At 45.9% G+C, this 23,222-nt stretch overlaps 2 protein-coding genes across 4 annotated transcripts; one reads left to right on the top strand and one right to left on the bottom strand.

Moving 5' to 3' along the window:
* Nucleotides 1-500: 500 nt before the first annotated feature.
* Nucleotides 501-8,366, bottom strand: LOC101766911 (protein ALWAYS EARLY 1). Of its 3 annotated transcripts, none has more exons than XM_022822871.1 (16): nt 8,108-8,366; nt 7,333-7,460; nt 7,063-7,158; nt 6,879-6,941; nt 6,512-6,589; nt 5,729-5,903; nt 5,117-5,548; nt 4,145-4,228; nt 3,902-4,035; nt 3,284-3,529; nt 3,023-3,204; nt 2,638-2,920; nt 1,728-1,934; nt 1,380-1,559; nt 1,136-1,291; nt 501-1,010 (listed from the first exon to the last, which is right to left on the bottom strand). In XM_022822871.1, exons 2-16 carry the CDS (start codon nt 7,426-7,428, stop codon nt 840-842), a joined length of 2,583 nt encoding a protein of 860 aa, XP_022678606.1. In that variant the 5' UTR covers nt 7,429-7,460; nt 8,108-8,366; the 3' UTR covers nt 501-839. The 3 variants fall into 3 exon arrangements, with proteins under 3 accessions (XP_022678606.1, XP_022678607.1, XP_022678605.1); XM_022822872.1 differs by having other exon boundaries at nt 1,824-1,934; nt 7,333-7,463; XM_022822870.1 differs by having other exon boundaries at nt 7,333-7,463.
* A 9,492-nt stretch (nt 8,367-17,858) lies between these two features.
* LOC101767315 lies at nt 17,859-19,396 on the top strand. Its single transcript, XM_004983490.3, has 2 exons — nt 17,859-18,669; nt 18,786-19,396. The coding sequence occupies exons 1-2, from the start codon at nt 18,026-18,028 to the stop codon at nt 18,922-18,924; spliced, it is 783 nt and encodes a 260-aa protein (XP_004983547.1). The 5' UTR covers nt 17,859-18,025; the 3' UTR covers nt 18,925-19,396.
* The last annotated feature ends 3,826 nt before the right edge of the window (nt 19,397-23,222 follow it).

A 23,222-nucleotide genomic window follows, 5' to 3' on the forward strand; every position in this document is an offset into this window, starting at 1 on the left:
GTTTAATCATTTGTTTTAGACGTTCAATTATTTATTTGTGGAAAATAATTATTTCTTCGGGAAGTTTAATTATCTTGTTGTAAGCAATCCATTGGTGTAATCGAAATTTAATTTGGATATACGATTTAAAAATCTATAGATTTTTTTTCAAAATTACTTTGCATGTGTATGATGTCAACAATTTTTTTCCTCGCTTGTGTGCTGCAGAATCTGAGTAGTTTTCTCCTGCTAAAGCTGGACCTTGTGGGTCAAATCTTCATGCAACAGGTGGTGAATTTGTCGCTTTCGGTGATAACTAGCCGCACCCATCCATTGAGCCCCCAACAATTTTCAACCATGGATGAATAGGAGGAAGAAGAAAAGGAGAGGAGGAAGGAAGAAGAAGAGTAAAATGATCCACCCTCTCCTAAAATCCTAGATCCACCCGGTATTCACTTTGACTGGAATTGAAGATGGTGTTAGAGTTGAGGGTCAAAAGTAGTCAAACTAGTTAGACGACGTCAACTATGAACTATCCCTGAACCTATATTTACCAAATATGAGGAAGTAAAACCTGTTCGTGCAGAAGTACAATAATATATACACAGATTACAAGAATAGACACCGCATATCAAACTTGTTTCGGTGCATGGGGAATCTGCTCCATATGCTATTTTTCTTGCCATGCAACTGGACTCGCCGTTAAAATTAAGCCAATCGCAGTCAGAGGGCAGCAACACCTGTTTGGTTTTCAACTGACAGCCGAGGAAGTAGCGCTCTGAGCCTGACTGCTGGGCCCGACAGGTCTTGAAGAAGGCAGGGGGAGTCCTACAAGGGGATGAATATGAAACATGCCGCTGTTACAATGTCCTGGGCATAAGTGCCACTGTCTGGCTCGTTATGATCGAAATATGTTTCTCTATGTCTCTGTAGATCGCGAGGTTCTCTGAACAGGTAGGGAGCAGCATTGCGGAGAAACGCTGCAGGATGCCTGCTATGTTTGCAGGTGGGTGCCGTGAGTCGGCAAGGCGCTGCATGGTACAGAATCGCACAAGCAATGTTAAGTGAGATGGAAACAATTGTAACTTTTATCTCTCGTTGACAAATTACAACAAATGTGTAAATGTTTTTGAGGAAAAGTGCATAAATATTTTACCTTGATTGCAAGAACCGTGGCAGTGCAGTTCATAATCAGGTTTGATGGAAGCTGGGAATCACAAGTAACAGCCCCAAGATCAGGGCTTATACAATTAGTTGCTTGATTAACTGCGCCTGCTCCTTCATCTTGAGAACTGTTACCTCCAGATGTTGCCTGTCAACGCAATTACAAATTATCGAGTGAGACTGCAAGACATTTAATTATGCAGAAGTCAGTAATTGCAGGGCAACCATTGACCAACCTGCATAACTTCGTCTACCATCTCCCTAGCTTGTGATTGCATGCTTCGGACGAATGCAGAACAGTACGACTCTAATTGATCGTAATGATCATCATTGTTGTTTGGGAAATCTGTAGATTGTACAATACCATCAGAAGTACTCTCTTTTTGTGTCCTTTCACTGTCTACAGAGTATTCGACCTGCAAGTAAAAGCATCAGTAAAGAATTGACTCTGAGATGCCAAGATCAGGAGTATTGCATTTTGCAGAATAGCCAAGGACTGAGCGATATTATGTGTAAATACAAAGTTATTTAGCCTTCATAAGCTTTTTTTGAACCTACGGAAATGAATTTGGACAGAATAGAACCTCAAGCTGTTCATCTGATGTAATGTCCACACTAATAGGCAGTTCAGGTATAGAAACTTCATTAATGGTATGATCTCTGTTACCACTTGGTGTAACCTTGAAAACGTGCTCCATCTCCAGTATGTTGTGAACATCATGTGACTCCAATGTGCTCCTGACATTATCAGGAAGATTATCTAGCCAATTCACAGGCATACAATCAACGTCCTGAAAATACATACGTTCAGTTATGCATGTCTTGATACTCAACCACATTTATGCAAAAAAAATTGTAAATTTTTAAAATATGTTTTCCAAGCTAAATGTTGAAATATGATCCAAAGTAATGATTCTGATTTCCATGGCAATCATCCGGCCAAAAGTACATAAATCATCACAAGACAAATTGTATACAAACTATTGGTATATATTCCATCCAACCAAAAATTATATGGCATATTTTTCATATTTTTGTAACTGACCTAAATATAGAGCATATTTCCAAAACAAAATAATTCTGCTATCCCCAATATAATCCTTTCAAATATCTGGGTTTTTTTACATTGTCTTGCTGAAAATGCATATGCCGTGTTTTCTCAGATGGAGGGGATCCTTGCACATTATGAACATTGTAGCTGGACAACGAAAATACATTTTATAGCTGGCAATCTGGTTTTGAGTGGATTTCTGTTTGGGCATACTTGTCCGTGGTACACATGTAAAAAGCAAAAGGCTTGCCACTGCATTTCTAGAGAAATGGGCTTACAAAGTAAAAGAAAAATAGAGCGGCTTCAGGGAGTAAAAGGGTGGTTTTGCAACCAGTAGTGAAAACTGATGATTCAACACTTGATATAACTAAATGTCTAATTTTTTGCACAAAGTAACAAGCATATTGATGATGCTGAAAACATGCAAAATAGCAGAAATGTACCTGTACTAGATCAAGACCAAGTTCAGGGTTATCAAACTGAACCTTGCAGCAATCCTGATCCACCATCACCACTTTACCATCACAAAGTTCCCTAGAACTTGGGTGGCGAACAATGACCTGCTGACCAATTGAAAATGGCCGAGCTACGTCTGCTGGTAGAGAATCTAGCGAACCATCACTTAGTTGAGCATAGTATGTCCTAACTTCTTTGCGATAATCCTCGAGTTGTTTTCTTTCCATCACCAGAAAATTATCAGAAAAGCGCCGGGGCTTGCCACGATAGCTGCAGGAAAAAGTTCTTTCAAGTTACAACATAAACAAACAAAATAATAACAAAACTGAGGATAAGAGAACAGATGATGTTCCAAAGTTTGCTAGATAATACCTTCGTATTATGCTCCACTCGGATCTAGCCAACCGTGAAATATGCCTCAAATATGGATGATTCATGTACTTCACAAACTCATTATCCATAAACCAAGGAAAATCAATTGCGCTGTAGAACCACTCATATGTACACCATCTGCGAAGAAATTCAGATGACAAACAGTGCAGTAATTTTCTTGCCTGAAAATAGTCAGATTTAGGACTCCATGCGGGCACTAAATGTTTCTGTAACATTAATGAACTATGGCATACACTCTACCTCTACATTATCTGAACCTTTATTGCACATCACATACTTCTTTTTTCTATGCATTTTGTTTTTCATTTTCCTTCTCCTTGACATACTTATTTCAGGGTTGATTTCCCTTGGTACAGTGGGGTACACTTCACAGAAAATATTTGCAGTTGATTCCGGTAAATCCTCTAATCCTCTTGCAGAGTCAGAATTTGAGGAACCCTCAGTGATATCAATAGCATGCACAACATTTATTTCTTCAGCGGGCACCTGCCAAAAAGGAAAAGAACGCAGATGAGAATTATCATAAGAGTATCCAAAGAGACTAACGTTGTAACAAAGGAGAACACATAAAATTGACCTAAGGTGGATTCAAATGATAAATGTGCAGATAGTGGCCACTCGATGTATATTGATCAAAAGCTCAAAACAGATACCCAATCAGAAATAAATAAGCAATGACTTCCCAGTTCCAATGGACATCCCCCAAGATTTTATGAACTTAGTAGGGCACAGTCGACACAGCTAAAGATCAAAAATGCAAAAAAAAAATGATAGCATCTAATTGAAGAACTGTGGAAGTCAGCATATTAATGCTAAACTGATTTGTCACAAAATACGGCTCGGTATAAAAAAATTTACCTTGGTATGCCTTTTCCGCTTGGTCTTGGAAGCACTGCATTCAGTAATTGGCTTCCCTTGTTTAGATAGATCAACAGGAGAATGCCCTTCATCCTTGCTCTCAGATAATGTAAAGTCACTTTTTCTAAGTGTATCTGAATCATTATAAAAGAGAAATGGAATTATAGGCAATGAGTAAATGAATGAGATAGTATGTATTGTGAAAAACAAAACGAAGTAGTAGGAGCTGTAATGGAAGATAACTTGAAGTAATATTAATCTTGAGTTTTGACATCTTATCAGGTTCATCCACCAGACTCTGCAACACGTCTAAGATCAAAATATCATCTGCAAACATAATAGAATAACAGTTATCAAATTTTTACACTGCTTGTCAATCTTCACCAGTACCAAGATTATCAATGAGTACTATTTTTTTTGAAAGATCACCAATGAGTACTAATATCAGGTAGAACAAACGAGTAGTCAAAGCAACCAAGTAGCAGAAGAAATTAACTTGATAACTGCTCAATATAGGAACAAAGTCTACATAATGGATGTGCTCTAAGTTTGTAACTTGTTGACTACCTAATTGCTCTGTAATGACTTGGTGTTAGAGTTCCATTCTTATTTAGGGGAAGGCTGGATTGCACTTCTTTTGATTTCTTACATATAATTGGGAACAAGGGTTTAGTCTACTTTATCTTACATGATTGTTGAGTAGTCACATAAATCAGTTCATTTGTATAAAAATTCCATATTAAAAAGGCTATTAAAACTCACATATGGCCAACCATGATTTAATTCATGAATGAAACATTCTTTGCTGCAAAGGAAGAAAAATTGATATACTAAGGGCATGCTTGTGAGATAAAAGCTCCCATAAGCATAGAGTAGCGTTCAGACTGTTTGCATGAACTATTAAAGGCTAAAAAGCTCTATCTTAATGAAATGACAGGCAGCTCTCCTGCGTAGTTCGAGAAAAAAAAAGGCTAAAAAGCTTTTCCCTTAATTCTCAGGCCCCAGCTAAACGGTTGACAGGATGCGCGCACAGGCTCAGGCTTTCCCAGTATGGCCTGATCAGAGAAAGAGGCTAAATGATCCGATGAGTGAATTGTATGATGACAAAGGAGAATAAAGTATCATAGACAGAAAATGGAACTGTAAACTGAAGGAATACTAAAATTTTCTTTAATAGTGATTATGGAAAGGAACAGGATCATTGCAGAAAAATACCTGCAGAAATAAACATACTAGACATCTGTTGCTTGAGTAATCCAGAAGGTTTGTTCTCTTCTTTAACCTCCATCATAGTTTCATGCCCAACTTTACTGGCCCGGCCTCTGTCCATTGTTTGGTCCATTCTTCTTTTTTTCAGAGGTTGCTGAGTCTGACATATCTCAGTGTCTCCATTGGTCTCCAAGAGAGCTTGGCATTCAACACCTTTAGTTGCTTCCATGATTCCAGATCTTCCATCAGGAGAGCACTCGTTCATCGAAAAATTAGCACGGTCATTATTAATCTTGTCATTATTCCTTTTTGTAGAACTCATGGCGTTTTTAAATTCTGGTGTGGCATCATTAATAGCATTCCTGTCTGCAGGAACTATAACCGGTATCCGAGGGGTACGATTCCCAACAGGATGACTTTGACTGTTCCTAGCCAGTTCTGAAAAAGCAATGAAGTTGTCAAAACTACTTAGGCAACAGAATTATCCAATGAAAATGCTTCTCAACATTTTGTTCAGCTAAGTCTTCCTTCTTAGTTGGCAATTTCCCTCAAGAGACAGCCAGAAAGATCAGTACGAAAAAAAATAAAGATGAAAACCATTTTCCAAAGGATACTTGCCTCCATAGTATCTTTTCTTAAAGGAAGGTGAAAATCCAGGAATTTTCCCTGCGTGATAGGAGCCATGAGGGTGAGGTGCTTCATGTACTTTATGCTGAGTAGCTTCTCCATGTTTCTTTGCCTTCCCAGATGCTCTAATTGTTTGTCCATTTCCTCTATGACTTGAGGATAATTCCTATCATTTTCAGCATCACAGGACAATGAAAATTTCAAGTCAATGTGTTCTGTATACTTTAAGCTTTGTGGTAAAAAGATTAACAAAAAAAATCTAAACTAAAGGAAACAAATAGTGTGTTATGGATCTGACAAGGAAGTTGGCTTCAGAGGAAGCCAGTTAACGTGTGTACATATCAAGATCATTACCCCATCCAGTCTCCAAAAAGCAACCACATATTCCATTTGTATAATTAGACTAGGCCTAAGAAGTAAAATTATACTAGGCCGAAGAAGTAGAAACTATAATGCAATGTCCCAAGCCACTCCAGATTGAATGTTACTTTTAGGCTTAGGAAAGGCATCATCATCGCATACTTACTTATCTTATTGTTTGATTAATGAAACTAAACTAATGTGGTGAAAATTAAGACACGGCAGTGTAACTGAGCTCAGAAGAATAAGAACAATCGGGACTCCAGGACTGGTCATCTTCATTATAATAAATTCCGCACTGTGGCGTCATATGGTAGGCACGTTTACATGAGGAAGTTGCTGAAAATTTAGCATACACAGAAAAGTAAACAGTATGCGAGCATCTACAAGAAGTAAATCCTAACTCAAGCTTACCAAAACATTGCAATGACCAGTCACTAATGCAATAAATCCCATGGAAGTAGCTTGATGCTCTGGAAGAGATAAGAAAGTCTGCCAAAAGAAATAAAACATGTCAATATACAACAGATTGTGGTTTCAAACATGACTCCAAGCTGAATTTTATTTTACAAACAGTCAAACACATATTAAAACATGAACTTTCAGATAAGCATTGTTGTTCAAATAGAATGTACTTTTTATTTTTGAGGAACCGAATGTACTTTTTATTAGCAAAATATCGTCTTTAGTTTTGATAAACCCAGTAATGGCGGTAGCTGCAAAAAAAAGAGGGTAGTTTGCAAAAGAACAAGGATACAATAACAATACACTAGAGACTCACCCGATGCATAGCATAGAGAGCTTTTACCATGTCTGGTGATTTATGACCGACCGCTGCACTGATCTGCGTATTCATATTCACCAAACAGCATTTAGGCAGTCAACAAATAGCATTACCATTATGCCTCAAGAGATACTTAGGAGTACATAATAAGGAAAATCAAAGGGAAATGGACAGTCCAAACCTTTTTCCAGTCTTTTCCATGTCGATGGTAGGCTTTATAGAAGCACATAAGCTCATCGTTGGTCCATATGGGACCTAAATCTGAGATTTTCTCCTTCTACAAAATGGATACATTTTTATGATGACGAGAGCAGACGAATGACACATTATTTCAGAGTGAAATGGCATTCTAGAGAATACAGTTCAACAGTTGTAGGCCACCATCTACAATCTATCAATTGATAATCTTCATCAAACTTCCAAAATAAATATGTTTGCTTTTAGTTTATACCTTGACTGAACTAGGTACCTCCTCGTGCTGCTGTCGATCCTCATATCCTTTTATTCTGATCTTGGTAATTGTTCGAGAAACTTTTGCCGGACCCATTGAAACTGTCCTCAGCTATAGCTCAAGAAGAACTGCTGCAAGTGATAAGTGCAAGATCAGTATGTACGGCAGAAATTAGCAGAGCACATAAGAATGTTGCTTGCAAGTAGTATAATTTCATCTAAACTTTGAAGTTTTACATACTTTCTTTAATCTAAGATGCGGTGACAAACTGACAACGGTTGAATTAAAAAAAGAAAAAAAACTCGATTTGTGATCCATTTATTTAATAGTTTACATTGATCAGAATCTTGTACCAACTGCAGTCATAAAATAGCCATCTTGATTATTGCATCTTATACTCTGGTTTAGGTACAGATGCAGAGTCCAAAACTTAGGGGCGATAGTTAGAATTTTCTAGCAGCACTGTGGTATCAACGCGGCACATAAGAACCCAGACTGATCTGATACACACCCATGAGGCCATGACACATGATCATCCATGCCAGTGGAGAACCAGAAACCGAATAAGAAGATAAGCCCGCTCCTCCCCCCTGATTTCGTTTGAAGAAGAGGAGGAGACCTTCCAGAGCTGATCGCATAACACATCTCCCGCAATCGCCATAAAACTACAGCGATCTCTCAAAGGACAGGCAATCCCAACATCTTACCGCAATGCTATCCGGCCGCCATCCTCCATACTCAACAAGAAGAGAGCAACGGGAATCGGGATTTTTACCTTTTCTGCCAGCCGGGGGCCGGCGGGTCGAACTGGAATTGGAGGCGTCGGCGTCGGCGTCGGCGGCGGCGGAGGCTTTCTCCCAGAATGCTTGGCGGAATCGGCTGCGGCACCGGGGCGGGCGAGAGAGGGTCGTAGGGAGCGAACCGTCTGATCGACGGAGCTCGGCGGCGGGTGGCGGCAGCGAGGGACGGCTGCTGCCGGAGGAGGGAGGCGTGGGTTTTCGTGGGGAGAGAGAGGCCCGCTGCTGCGGTCTTGTCGATCGATCAGCGGCAAAACAAAATTGTGGAGAATAAATAAGATTAATTAATCCGTCTGGCATGCATGCTGGAGAGCAGGCAAAACCGAGCGCGGCGACTTGGGTTGGGCTTCGTGGACGATGTCGTATTTGTCTGGATCTATCTTTCAGATGGGCTCTACTTCAGTCAGGCTCATGAGCCCAGGTATTTTGTGTGGCCGTTTCCGGACACTGTGGGCTGTGGCCACCGAAAGCAAACGCTCGATAGCGTACGTTTGAAAAAGCCGATCGTGTTTTCAAAAAAAAAAAAAAGCCGATCGAAGCGACAAACGCGGCGGAGATGGTCTGTACGTTTTAAAAATTAAATCTGGATCGCTTCACTACGTGTACGCAGCGATCCATGTGTTTTAGCAAGTAATCGGTTCACAAGTCAACGTTTCCTCATAAGACGGACGGAGGAGGCGGGCTAGCTGCATGTGTCAACGCGAAATGAGCGTGATTGTTGCTTGGTGCAGTGCTTGCTACTAGCTTCGGTCTTGTCTATGGCGGGGCGGGATCTTGCTCCCGTGCTACCCGCGCCTTGTACGCGAAGTCGCGAACACAAAGGCAGCAGGCCTGGCCGGCTGCATACTTCCATGCAAATGCAACGCACCCTTAATTGTTAAGCCAATCTTGACTTGATGGTGTGCACGTGGGCGGAGGTTAGCGATTAACTAAACTTGTGAGTTGTGAGGTTAGCGCTGGAGTTATCGCTAATCAACGTAATCTATCAGCTACTTCCGACGTTCTTTCATTCGCGTGAACCTTCCTAAGCTTGTTGAATCACGCGGCTTCATCGTATACGCATACGCATGCATCAACCGACCGATTGATGTAGGAGATTCTCTTTTGATAACAATGACGCATAACTAATGTGATGTCTCGCTGAACAAGAATTGACGCGCGCGCATTTTACATGGGGAATGCTTTTGCATGCAACAATAATGTTTCTGCTGTTGCAACGCGATTCCCTTCCGATCGTGCATGGAGTGTTGCTCATTCTATAAGGCCTCCTCCAATGGCTATCTCTAAGCTAGCAAAACTGTCCACAGGGGAGGAGGGAGAGGTAGATATTCTCCATGCTAGCGTGAGAAGAAGAGCTAGGCTCTCTGCGTTTTTCCATGCAGAAGGAGCAGACTCCCACCATTTCCTCTCACAAAAAATAATGATGAACGGGTCCCACATATAATAGAAGAAAGAATATATAAATAAAGAAATCCTTACATGCGGGACTCCTTGGATGATATACTCATGAGTGTCAGATTTAGTTACTGGCAGTCCACCTAGGGGTGCCCAAGTGGTAGACTTGTAGACGGGGGAGATCGCAAGATCAAGAACTCGAATGGTAACATAGGTTTAGACAGGTTCGGGCCTCCAGAGAGTAATACCCTATTGCTGATCATAGGTGCGAAGAGTTAACATTTGTTGGGTTGAGTTGCCCTCGGGGGGTGTCCCTGGCCACCTTATATAGGTTGACGATCTAGGGTTACAAGTCGGATAGAATCTAATCCTAGTCGGTTGTTATAAGAAAATTAATCTGAGTCGGTTTACAACAAGTATCCCGTGATATCCAGACTGAATCGGTTCGTCCGGCCTCCAAGCTTGTGCTTCACGAAACATCACGCCTTGGCCCGCACGGCATGGTCAGGTGGGTCCACCTATCAAGACCAATCAGTATCCTGGTCGGTGGGGACCCGTAGGTACCCTTATCCCTTAAGCTCCCCAACAATGCGGAGTCGAACAGAAGCTTGATGGATATACAACAAAGCTTGTAATATACTCGGCTGAAGTTGCGGTTTCGTCGTAGTGACAAAGAGGCTGCCCAGTGCTAAAAAAGAAAGAAAGAAAAATTCAAATTTGAGCAAGCGCATGACTAAATGCGCGTGGCGCTAGTGACTGCCGAGCTTCAAGATGTCGGGCATCATGCATATCGAAGGGAAGCGTATGGAGGGCGTCGCAAGACGCACTCCATATGGAGTATCCCCCGAGCCTTGAAGCGATTAAAGTAATCGGTCCAAGGGTCGAATTGTCTTATCGTGTAGTAGCTGTATTATTAACTCAAAGATGAAGCACCCAGCGTCGGAACACGAGGCACAGCGAAGCCAAGGAGGCACGCCGACCAAAAATAGGGCGCCCAGCCCTCGAGCGTGAGGACTGGCAAAGCCAAGGAGGCACGCCGACCAAATCTATGCGCCCAGCCCCCAAGCATGAGGACTGGCGCTGAGCCAAGGAGGCACGCCTTCCGCCCCAAGCCAGAGAGGTCGGTCGGGCGACGGGAGGCACGCCAAGTCATCTGTGGTGCCCAGCCCCCGAGTCTAGGAGCCAACTGAGCCACGAAAACATTCCGAGTTGCCTCCCGCCCGAGCCAGAGAGGTCGGTCGGGCAACAGGAGGCACGCCGAGTCGTCTGTGGCACCCAGCCCCCGAGCCTAGGATCTGGCTGAGCCACAGAAGCATGCCAAGTCGCCTCCCGCCCCAAGCCAGAGAGGTCAGCTAGGCAACGGGAGGCACGCCGAGTCATCTGTAGCACCCAGCCCCCGAGCTTGCGAGCCGGCCGAGCCGTGGAAGCACGCCAAGTCACCACCCACACCCAATCCCTGAGCCTGGGAGCCGGTCGAGCCATGGAAGCACGCCAAGTCACCACCCGCACCCAATCCCCAAGCCTGGGAGGTCGGCCGGGTGGCAGGAGGCATGCCGAGTAGTTTATGAGCTGTAAAAGGACAATATAAAGATTATGTAGCATAATGTAGAAAAACTAATAATTGAATAACTCATAATTTTATTCGGTGGTGTAGAAGTAAATTCTTGCGCTTCCTGCTCTTGTAGGTCATGTAATTTTCTCAGGTAGTTAGCCTGTTACATTTAAGCATCTGATCCTGCCGGGGTGTTGCCAAGAGCGGACTCAAGTGTGCTTAGCAGGAAGCGACACATGAGGGCCAGGTTTCACGGATTAAGGCGTGTGCTACCCGAGTACTTTAGCAACCGTTAAGAAAGACGGACAAGCCGCAAGGCAGCTAGAACTGTGCAGAAAAGCGAAAGCGTGTGATGGGCACTTGTAGGGCGCACCCCCCGACTGTCCGTTTAGTGGGTGGACCAAGCTGTATAAGCAATCGGGGAGCGACCAAGGTGGTCGGTGAAAGTCACAAAGACGTAGGAAAATCGAAGCGTGTGGAGATATACGGAAGCGGTAAAATATTTAATTGAAATAAAACTTAGCTTAGATTCCTGGCCGAGTCGGAGAATCGATGTTATGCCCAAGTGGGCTGCTATCTTGTAAACAGTTGTTGTCAAAGGGATTCGGGTGTTCAAAGTGGTTGGTGGTGTATCGGCGGTAAGCAGTGCACCATCCTGTCGGTTGTCTCATCGAGGCTGCCGCCTCGTGCACTGGGCGCGCATGAGCTCCGACCCGTGCGATCCGTCGTTGGGTGCTCGGCAGGTTAGCCGTACGGAAGACCATGCATGCATCACGTTAGCCTCAGAAACACGGATACGGCAATGAAGGTGCGTATCCCGTATCCGATACGTATCCGATACGGATACGCCTGGGATACGACCGGGATACGTATCCGCGGGGTGTCGGCGGCCTTGCTTATTTGGGCCGGAAACTAAGGAATGGAAATGTTTCGGCCCAGTCGATACGGCCCAGCCCAACTTACCACCACCCAATCTTCCTTTGCCCTACTCCTGACCACCTCACGCAGCCGCCTGCCCGCCTCTGCCTCACACGCGCAGCCGCCTCTGTCTCCCGTCCGGCGGCCAGCCTCCGCCCTCGCCGGCAGCCAAGGCTCCGCCCTCGCCGGCGACAAGAAGCCCCCGGCCCCTCGCGACGGCGACGAGGAGCTGCGCCCGGCCGGCCCCCCACGACGGCGACGAGGAGCCCGCGCGATGGCCGGATGCAACGCCGCCGAGCCCCTGGCCCCCTGCGAGTTCTTCGAGCCCCTAGCCCCGCTCATGCCCGTGAGTTCCTCTCCCTCCCCAATCCGATTTAGAGCCAGTGCACCCTGTCGGCCTGCCCCATTAGGCCAAAGGCCATTACCCCTTCCTGATTACTGATTAGAGCCTTATTGATTTTATCCAATGTTCATTATCGACCAGTATGGCATCTCCAAATTTGAGTAGTGCAGGTAGTGGTAGTGCTACTGCTAGTGGTAGTGTGGGATCTGGATCCAGAGAAGCAACTGATATCAAGGCTCCGCTGTGGGATCATGTCACCATTCTAGAGAGGCCTAAAGCTGGTGGAGGAAATGCTTTATGGAGATGCAACTATTGTCCATTGGAAAAAAGCAGCAGCTACACTAGAGTTGAAGCTCATTTGCTGCAGAAATCAGGGAAGGGGATTAGCAAATGTCCGAAGGTTTCATATGAAATGCTGAGTGAGATGAGGAGGGAAGTGGAAAGGTGCAAGGAGCTGGTGGAAAGAGCAAAGACACGCACTGTTGCTTTGCCTGTAACTCCTTCTTCAGCCAATTACAACAAGAAGAACAAGAGGGGACCTGCTTCTATGTTGGAAAAATCTTGGGCATTGCAAGACCGCAAGCACTTGGATGCTTTAATTGTTAGAGCAATGTATTCTGGAGGGATATCTTTCAACTTTTTGAGAAACCCATATTTTAGAGAAGCTTTTGCATTTGCTTGCAGCCACAATTTGCAAGGTTACACAATCCCTGGGTATAATAGGGCTAGGGAATCACTCCTGAAGCAAGAAAGAAGGCACATAGAGACTCTATTGGAGAGTACAAAGAGCACACGACCAGAGAAAGGGGTCACAATCTGCAGTGATGGTTGGTCAGATCCTCAGAGGAGGCCAATCATCAACTTCATTGCTGTTTCTGAGAAAGCTTCAATATTTTTGAGGGCTGACAATTGTGACGGAGAATACAAGTCAAAAGAATATATTGCTGAGAAGTTGAGGGCTATTATTGATGAAGTAGGTCGACAAAATATGGTACAAATCATCACAGATAATGTTGCAAACTGCAAAGGTGCGGGTCTTTTAATTGAAGCTGAAAATGATCACATATTTTGGACACCTTGTGTAGTGCATACTCTCAACCTTGCTATGAAAAATATATGTGAACCTAAACTGCCAAGGACACCTACTGATGAGGATATGCATGTTTGGGGACAACTAGAATTTATACATGATGTTAAAGTTGAGGCTAGTATGATCAAGAATTTCATAATGAATCATGGCATGCGTCTTTCCATGTTCAATGAGTTCAGCCATTTGAAGTTGCTTTCTATTGCTGAAACAAGATTTGCATCGGTTGTGTGTATGCTAAAACGGTTTGTTGAGGTAAAAGCAGCTCTCCAACACATGGTGATTAGTGACAAATGGAGCATCTACAAAGAGGATGCTTCAACTGCCCAACATGTAAAGGAAAAAATACTAAGTGATGTCTGGTGGGGCAATGTAGATTACATTCTTAGGATCACTACTCCTATCTATGATATGATACGCTTTGCGGACACTGACACCCCATGTCTTCACTTAATCTATGAGATGTGGGATTCAATGATTGAGAAAGTGAAGAAAGAGATATATTTGTATGAAGGGAAGGAACCAAATGAGGAGTCAGACCTCTACTCTGTTATTCATGATATATTGATTGCTAGGTGGACAAAAGGCAATAATCCACTACATTGTTTGGCTCATTCACTCAATCCAAGGTAACACTATACACTATACATTTCAGAATTCAGATTCTTTGCCCTTTATTTTTTCAGTTGCTCATGTTCTAAATTGTAATGCTAAATTGCCAAATGCAGATTTTACAGCAACAAGTGGCTTGAAGAAGGTGCTGGTCGACTACCCCCCCACAAGGATAAGGAGGTATCACAAATGAGGATGACTTGCTTCAAGAAGTTCTTTCGCATACCGCAAGAGTTGGCTAAAGTAAAGGAAGAATACTCAAGGTTTTCTAGTTGTTCAGAAGAATTCAATGATCCTGATCCTATACATGATAGATGGGTTGTTTCCCCAATGACTTGGTGGACAAATCATGGACAATCTGTCCCTCTATTGATGAGTTTGGCCTTAAAATTGCTGAGCCAACCGGCCTCCTCTTCTTGCTGTGAAAGAAATTGGAGCACATATAGCTTCATCCATAGTGTCAAGAGAAATGCCTTAACTCCTGAGCGGGCTGAAGATTTGGTCTTTGTGACCTCAAATCTGAGGCATTTGTCAAGAAGAACTGATGCATACAAGACAGGAGAGACAAGGATGTGGGATGTTGGAGGAGATTCTTTTGATTCCCTTAGTGGTGTAGGTCTTCTTGAAGTTGCTGACCTCTCCATTGATGAGCCTGACTTGCAGACTATATCATTTGGATTGGGTGATCTTGAGGTTGAAAGTGTGGAGGAGAATGAGGAAGTCGAGGAAGAAGCTTGATGTTGATGGCTTGATGCTATCCTTATCCTATATTGCTAGTTTGCTACTACCTTTTATTAATTTCCTAAATAAAAACCTGCTATCATGTTATTCTGAGTGTAATAGACCTTAAATATCTCTCTGTTGAACTTGAATATCTATTTTGCAATTTAATATGCATTGTTATCTATTTATTAATAAAATAGTTAAAACGTATCCGCGTATCGGGTTATTTAAGAAATTGCCTATCCGCGTATCCGTATCCTTCCGATACCGATACGCGTATCCGTATCCGTGCTGCTTAGACGTTAGCTCAATAACAGATTAGAATAAATCTTGCCGCCAAACAAACAAGATAGGATATTATATATGGAAAGAAAAGTAGAATAAAGAGGATATTCCCTGTTCACCTAGACTTCTTGTAGATTAATTTCTCTTAGCTGCATGAAGACGACCATGATCGCAGAGTGAAGATAGCAAACATGGTGGCGGCAGCGGTGGCAGTTGCCCCGTCTTCCGCACGTAATTGCCATGAGGCCGTCACTGATGACGCACGCATGACGCTACGCGACGCTCAGTCCGATCTTTCGACGATTACTGCTATCAAGCTCGTCGTAGGACGCAGATGCTGACCCCGTGATTAGATCGAAGGGCGTGCGTGGGTGGGCTTCATGTTGTTGAGGAAGATGACGCTGGGCAAGATGCCATCGAGTTCGCTGGGGAGGATCACGCGATCACCCCTACCTAGCGCGCCAACTGTCGGATTTAGTGACCGACAGTCTACTTAGAGGGTGCCCAAGTGGTAGATTTGTAGGTGAGGGAGATCGCAAGACCAAGAACTCGAATGGTAACACAGAGATGCAAGGTTTAGACAGATTCGGACCTCCAGAGAGTAATACCCTACGTCCTATGTTCTGGTGGTTTGTATTGCAGATCGCAGGTGCGAAGAGTTAACGTTTATTAGGTTGAGTTACCTTAGGGGTGTCCCTGGCCGCATTATATAAGCTGACGACCTAGAGTTACAAGTCGGATAGAATCTAATCCTACCTAGTCGTTTATTATAAGGAAATCAATCTGAGTCGGTTTACAACAAGTATCCTATGATATCCGAGCTGAATCGGTTCGCCCGGTCTCTAGGTTTGTGCTTCACAGGATATCACGCTTTAACCTGCACGGCATGATCGGTGGGACCACCTGTCAAGATCGATCAATATCCTGTTCGGTTGGACTATGGGTACCCTACTACCCTCATCCTCGACGAGCTATCAGCTGTCTCTTGTCTCTTGTGGTTGGAGAAGGCCTACCTCCCCATGCTTATCGGGGCTGCAATGCACGAGACACTGAGGCACGATAGAAAACCGCAGCGCACGCTTTTTGACCTATTACTTGCCAGTGCCACCGCTGCAGGTACTGCATGCATATGACCGTACGAAGGTTCTCATTTTTTTTCTTAATGAAGGGATAAGAAGAATTTTCTTGAGAGACAGAAATGAAGGGATAACTTTAAAAAAAAGAAGAAATGAAGATATATAAGAGAAGATGATGGATTCAGTGCGCTAGCTATTCTGTCAACTTTCTTGGAGACATGCACTTCATTACAATATAGGAGCCAGTGGAAAACCCACATGACCCCACCAACCAACCACTCTAGTTGATCCCCCAGAGAGAGAGAGAGTACCACCACGTCACGTACGTACGTGTCCCGCATGCAAATTCTCCAGTCCTAAAGAAAGGGCTTGCACAGCTGTACGCACTACTAACGGTACGGGCACGCCGGTACGGCTCACCTGTGGTAGCTAGGCTCGGCTGACCGCAGGACGTGTACTGGCTGGAGCTGGTCCCTAGGCTAGTTTGTCTGATATGGTAAAGGTCCGAGGTTTACCCGGGCCATCATTTGCCTCTCTTGCCTCTCACGTAGGAGTATTTTTAGCGGCGCCACCGGAAATTAAGTAAAAAACATACTGCCCGTCCGCGTACATTTCATAGTGTTAGAGCATCTTTTTTTCCATTCAATAATCCAATTCGATCACCATCGCCGCCGTATGTGCATCGACGGATGGATCCAGTAGATCGATCGATGTGTACTCGGCCTGGCCAATGGGCACGAAGAAGATCGAACAAGTGCTTTTGTCAGCTTGCGTCTAGGATCGATAGGTAAAGATAGTGCACCCATCCATCAACTAGCTCGATGTGTGCTGCTAGCTACCTAATCGATGTGTGCTGCTAGCTCGGTCCGCGCAGCGTGCACTAGCACAGTGCACACGTATGCATGCAGCCATCAGGCGTCTCCATCGAGCGACTGCTGGCTGGGTTCGGTGAACAGGACCCCATGACGTCACCATGTGGTCGACCTCGACCCGACCCCGGCCCACCCATCGATTTGGACACGAGCTGCAGCGCAGCCATGCATTATTAATATTCCCGCCTGGTTGGACTTGCATGCGCCGCAATTGCGAGCGCTCGGGGCCGTCCGTTCCGCCGCACGTATTTGCACTGCGGTTCCATTGCTGTTTCCCTGCAATAATGCACCATGTGTACCTGTATTTTTGTAGTTATTTTTTACCCGTGGATACGATGCTTTGTCGATGTGCATGGGCATGCCCATGCTGTGTGCCGCCACGCTCGCAACAGCTAGCTAGCCAATCTTGGCGTGACGTGCACATACATACTGACACACGTACTGTACACAGCTAGCAGTGGTGCACCGTGCACGCTCGTACGGAGGTTTTTCCTACGTTCCATGACCTACGAAATTGAGGCAGATTTGTCTTCTAGCCAGCCTTTTTGCCGTTTTGCGGCTCGATCCATCATCTGCTTGGGGGGACCGACCGCGCGGCCGCGGTGAAGCCGGGAAACCAGCGGCGGCCCGGCCCAATACCATCTGCAGCAAGGGCGAGCAAGCAGCGGCTTGTTGACACCGATGCGATGCAGTGCACCGCACCGCACGGCCGCCGAAGAAGCGTCGTCGTCTGTCTCGTGAGCCGCGCGACTTCCCCGTCGCCGGCGGCCCCAACACGTGTCCCCCCGCTTCACGTGCTCCTCCGCTCCCTCTGCTAGCCTGGTCTCTCTTATCTCCCTCCTCGCCTCGCCGTCCCACATGACCTCGACCTGACCCCCAGTAGCCGACGCCGTCAATCTCGCCGTCACATGCCCAACCCATCCTCGTTCCTCCCCTCCTATAAAACAACGCAACCGACGAGGGAGAGAAGCTATCGCAGAAGAGCCAGCCCATCGATCAATCGGCCCCGCCGCCTGACGACATCCGACAAGCGATGGAAGCCACCTCCCCCCGCCTGACCCGCTCCGCCTCCCTCTCCGCCAACCGCCTCCCTCGCTCCCGCACCGCCAGGTTCCCGCCGTCCCCGCACCTCTGCCCGCTCTCCTCCGCCGCCGCCGCGTCGCCGCGCGCGCTCCTCCCGCTCCGCCGCGCCAGGTCCGACGCCGACCTCGCCTCCTTCGCGAGATCCGCCGTCCTCCTCCGCCACCACACCCCGATCCCGGCCATCCTCGAGGCCAACGACGAGGAAGGGTACGACAGTAAGGCGCCGGCGGGCCTCGACCGCCTCCTCGACGGCGCCGGCGCCGGCGGGGACGGCAACAGCCCCGGCGACGGCAGCGGGGGCCGTGGAGGAAGCGGCGGGCAGGGCAGCGGCTGCGACATGGGCGAGTACTACCGCCGCGTGCTGCTGCTGGACCCCGAGAACCCGCTGCTCCTGCGCAACTACGGCAAGTACCTGCACGAGGTGGAGGGCGACCTCGCCGGCGCCGAGGGGTGCTACGCGCGCGCGCTGCTGGCGTGCCCCGGCGACGCGGACCTGCTCAGCCTCTACGGCCGCGTCATCTGGGAAGCGAACCAGGAGAAGGACCGCGCCGAGGCGTACTTCGAGCGCGCCGTGCAGGCCGCGCCGGATGACTGGTGAGTGAGTACGCGTCGATTTGTCCGCGGATTTGTACGCGCCGTGCAGGCCCAGCGTGTCGAGCTCATTCATTTATCGATCCATTACTAAGAGTAATTGGTATGGTTGTGTGCAGCTACGTGCTGGGATCGTACGCCAGCTTCCTGTGGGACGCCGAAGAAGACGACGAGGAGGCGGCGCCGGCGGCCACCACCGAAATAAGCACGGTGGTTGCGGCGTCGTGCGACTCCCCGGCGCTGGTGCCCGCGTGCTGATCGGATGGATCCGCGTGCGGCGGGACTGGGTGTTTACCTGCTTACCGATCTACTACTGTTTTGTACTGTACTGTACATAGGAGGACGGCGGACCGGATCCAGTGCAGAGATGCTTCCATATCGACGGCGACGTCAAATGAGACGATGGTGGCGGCGAAACGGCAGCTCCCCGGAGATGCACATCGCCTCATCAGTCAGGCCGTCGGCGAGGCTGCGACGAGGGCTCCATTTTCTCTTTAATTATTAGTATTGACATAGTATGTATAGAGCGACCTTGTACTAATTACTACCTAGCTTGATGATGAATAACAGAACTTACAGATCTAGCTAGCAGAAGTCACTGTACCATTTCAGCTCTTGATCTCATGCTTCCTGCTGCTTCGATCGAACTGAGGAGCTTCCTCGATGAATCATACTGTATACTACAACTGCATGATGTATGTTGAAGCGTGCTTTGTAGCCTGATTACCGTCTCGATGCTAGTAAAATGCCATGCGTTGGATCGTTTTATCAATTTGCCCGATGCACCTACGTGTTGCTGCTCCAGCAAAACGAAGGTACAGTACCAATTAGCCAAGCAAGTTGGATCGCGTGCACCTACCCTGTAGCAGGGCCGCCGCGGCACATGACCAAACCAAGCGCATGCTGCGGGGTGCGGGGGTGAGCTGCTCCTGCGCAATTTATTCTCCAATTTATGCCTCACCTTTCCAGGACCCAAATTTCCGGGATACCACATAGAGCTCTGCAATACGTCAATACTCTATGTGCAATAAAATTTTGCCATCAAATGGATGCGTATGTATACACATACAGTGACGCACGCACACCTCACTTCTCGGATCATCCCTACCTCTTTCGCTCAGCTGTCCCAGTCCACGCCATTCACCACCCCATCATGGATGCTGCCTCGCAGGCACGATATTGCCCCCTCTTGTCCTATACTCGCATCTGAAAATTGGCCAATTTAGGTACAGGCGGCGTACAGTTAATTGCATCGTCCATTCTACGTTTCTGGCAAAAAAAAAAAGTCCTGAACATATTCACACTAGCTAATCTATTCATTCTGTATGTTCCGATAAGAAACGTAAAAAAGATGAGCCAAGGGTAAACGTGTTGTTGTCGAGTTGGTAAGTGTTTGAATTTTTTTTTTTTTTTTTTTTTGGGGGGGGGGGGGGGGGGAGCAAAAACACATGCTTGATGATGCTATATGGCGTCACCATTTCAAGGCCCACAAAGCAAAGGTTTCCACGCAAGGGAAATCCTTCTTCAGAGTCCATGGGCTTTTTTTTCACAAATGGCCCGTGGGCTTATATCCTCCCAACTATTCTGTTCCGTCCATTGGCCCATATAGTGAAGATGGCCCTTGCGACTCGGACGGTCCCACGGGCTCTTTCCAGCCTCTGAAAAGTGTCCTCCTTCCTTGCCAGGTGCCACCATGGCGAGCACAAGCAAAGCAACTCACTCAGCAAGTCAGCATGTGTTGCTCCAAAAATAAAAGAAAAGAAAACAAGCCAGCATGTATAAACTAGCCCTACAAATGCTGACTAGATTTCAAAAGGAATAGATGCATTCAGTCCATCACAAAAAGGGAAAATAAAACGCATCAATTACTACTGGCCTGCACGCGAGTTTGCTGGAATAATAGCATCGAAATCAAAGGAACCAATGGCCCAATTGGCGAGCACAAGCACTGGCAGCCGCGAAGAATGAAGAATCCGGCGGCCTCCATTGATCAACTTGCTCAAGATTCCCCAATCTTCCTCCCGTACCTTCCTGCGCAGGTCACCCTGCAGGTCCCACATCGTCCATTTACAATGTTGTTTATCATCAAAACGCTCCATTATCACCAGTCGTGCCTCCACCAGATGGTGCCTTTTCCTCCCCCCATCTTCTTTTGGTTTTGATTAGATTCCTCTCGAGATAAAAAAACGAGCTGAGGAGATTCTTTGATCTGGCCTTTGTGAGTGTGATGGAGGCGGGGGATTCCGTGGGCCCTGGAGGGCTGGCCAGGCTGGCGTGGCCCGTGGGCGTGGTGCACGTGCGCGCGACATGGCAACGTGGAGCTGTAGCGCCCGCGCGCGTGGCGGCCGGCACCTTCCTCCACCACACCCCCCCGTCTGGACGGGCAGACGGCGGTGGGGTGGCGCTCCGTGCACGGGCCTCGAGAGAGAGACGTCAGACGTGGCCCAGGGAGGCGCGCCATCAGCAGCCGTCCGTCCGGTGCGGCGCAGGCGCAGAGGAGGGCGTCCGTCCGGACGCCGGAGAGCGCAGGCGGGGGGCGCCACGTGATCGCTGCAGCGAGGCGTCCGGCCTCAAACCTCACCTGATCGCACCCAACTCCGTCCACCGAATCAGGGACCACGGCAAGCCAAGATGGACCACGTCCACGCACGTAACTAGACAGAACCAGGTGTGATGATACTTCACTCTCCACTCGTGTACCCTTGCTTACATTGACCCCACAAGTTGACTAATGATCTAATGAAAACTCCTTATCAGTACTTCTCTGAGAATGGATACTAACCACTCAACATCCATGGTGCCATTTGGCGCCCACGTTCTTGATAGTAACATATTTGCCATTTGTGAGTCATTAATTGTGTGTTTGATTGCATGCACCACATGATACACGCATGGATGATCCTGTATGGGGTGGTTCAACCAATTTGCTTGTACAATATAGTTCACTTTAATGGGATGACCTCATCCTAGATGAGTTGGTCCAATTCACCCAACCAAACAAAAAGATCATTATTATTTTGAATCATTTCATACATGAATCAAATGATACAACCAACCAAACACACTCTAAATCTCAATCTCCCTCTCTCGTTCCTAACCGATTATTTGCCTAGGGCCCAACCGGATGAGATCCGATAGACTCAGATGGTTTTGGTTCATTAGGATTTTAAGTAATGTATATATGAGAGGAGTTGGGAACGTTTGAGAGCTATTCGCCCGCTGTCACTGCCATCCATTGGGTTAGAATGCGAAGAGCGTTGCCTTGACGAAATTCACCCTATATATTTTGATGGGTTTACGAGGCTAGGGCGTTTCTTTGAGAATTTCTTAATGGAAATCCTTGTCACCTTCGTCCATTAGTTGGCTCTAGATTTCCATTGCAGGCGATGTGCTACACGTTATGTTAGGCGTCCGATCCTATATCTATAGATGCTATGGAGGCGTTTTGCTGATGTTGCTACGATGTAGATTGAGCATTACCTTGACTACCGTACCATATTAGAATATGCTTCTCCAACCTATCTTCTGTTGCAGATATTACAATGCTAACTATCTATAATCTCCTACACATATACTTTGTAGTTAAATGGTAGAAAAGATTTCATTTATTGTTAGCATAGAGTTTGTTTCCGTCCCCTATAAAATACCTACTGATGAGGACAACACAAACCTTGCCAAACTTCTCACAATGGCTTTTGCCCTTTTATAAGGAAAAAATTAATAATTTGTGTACTACCATAACTTAAGTTAACAAAAGACTTAAACGACTATACTTTTTTTATGTTTTGAAAAAGAGTAAAGTGCATGACTGGTCCTTAAACTTATCTAGCTGTGTCACCTAGGTCTCTTTACTCTCAAAATGCATATCTAGCTCCTTAAACTTGGGCTCAAAATGCATATCCTTATACTCTCAAAATGCAGATCTTACTTCCTAAACTAGGCTTCGTGTGTCATATAGATCCCTGAACTCTTGAAATGCAGTGTCATCCCACTAATAAACTATTATAAGACCAAATTTTATGCTTTCGAGCAAGCCACAACTTTCATTGGCGCACATTTCATGACTTGTTTAATTGTCCCTTTAGCTTCTTCCAATATTCATCCAATAATTTATCTTATAAATCCTTGAGTGCAACTCCGAGTTATTACTCAAATTTGAACAATCTTCTAAGAATGATAGAGCACGTTTGTAATGCTAGTTAAGATATTGCCTTCGAAGTAAAAGGTCATCAATCTTTCTGGATTCAGCACAACAATATTTTTCACACATGTTGAGCTGAAATTCACTTTATTTAACCATAATTAAATTACATCTATGTAAAAGTATTTTTTATCAATTTAAGTGAGATGAAAATGCTTTTAGAGAGTATATAGACCTAGATGACACCTGAAGCTAAGTCTAACGGATTAAATATGCATTTTGAAAGTATATGGATACCCGAGCCTAAATTTAGAAAGATAGATATGCATTCTAAGAGTATGAGAACCTAGGTGATACAACCGGACAAGTTTAAAAGCTCACCATGCACTTTACTCTTTGAAAAAACATCACGCGT

Source organism: Setaria italica, chromosome IX (assembly GCF_000263155.2).
Source record: "Setaria italica strain Yugu1 chromosome IX, Setaria_italica_v2.0, whole genome shotgun sequence".
Taxonomy (NCBI): domain Eukaryota; kingdom Viridiplantae; phylum Streptophyta; class Magnoliopsida; order Poales; family Poaceae; genus Setaria; species Setaria italica.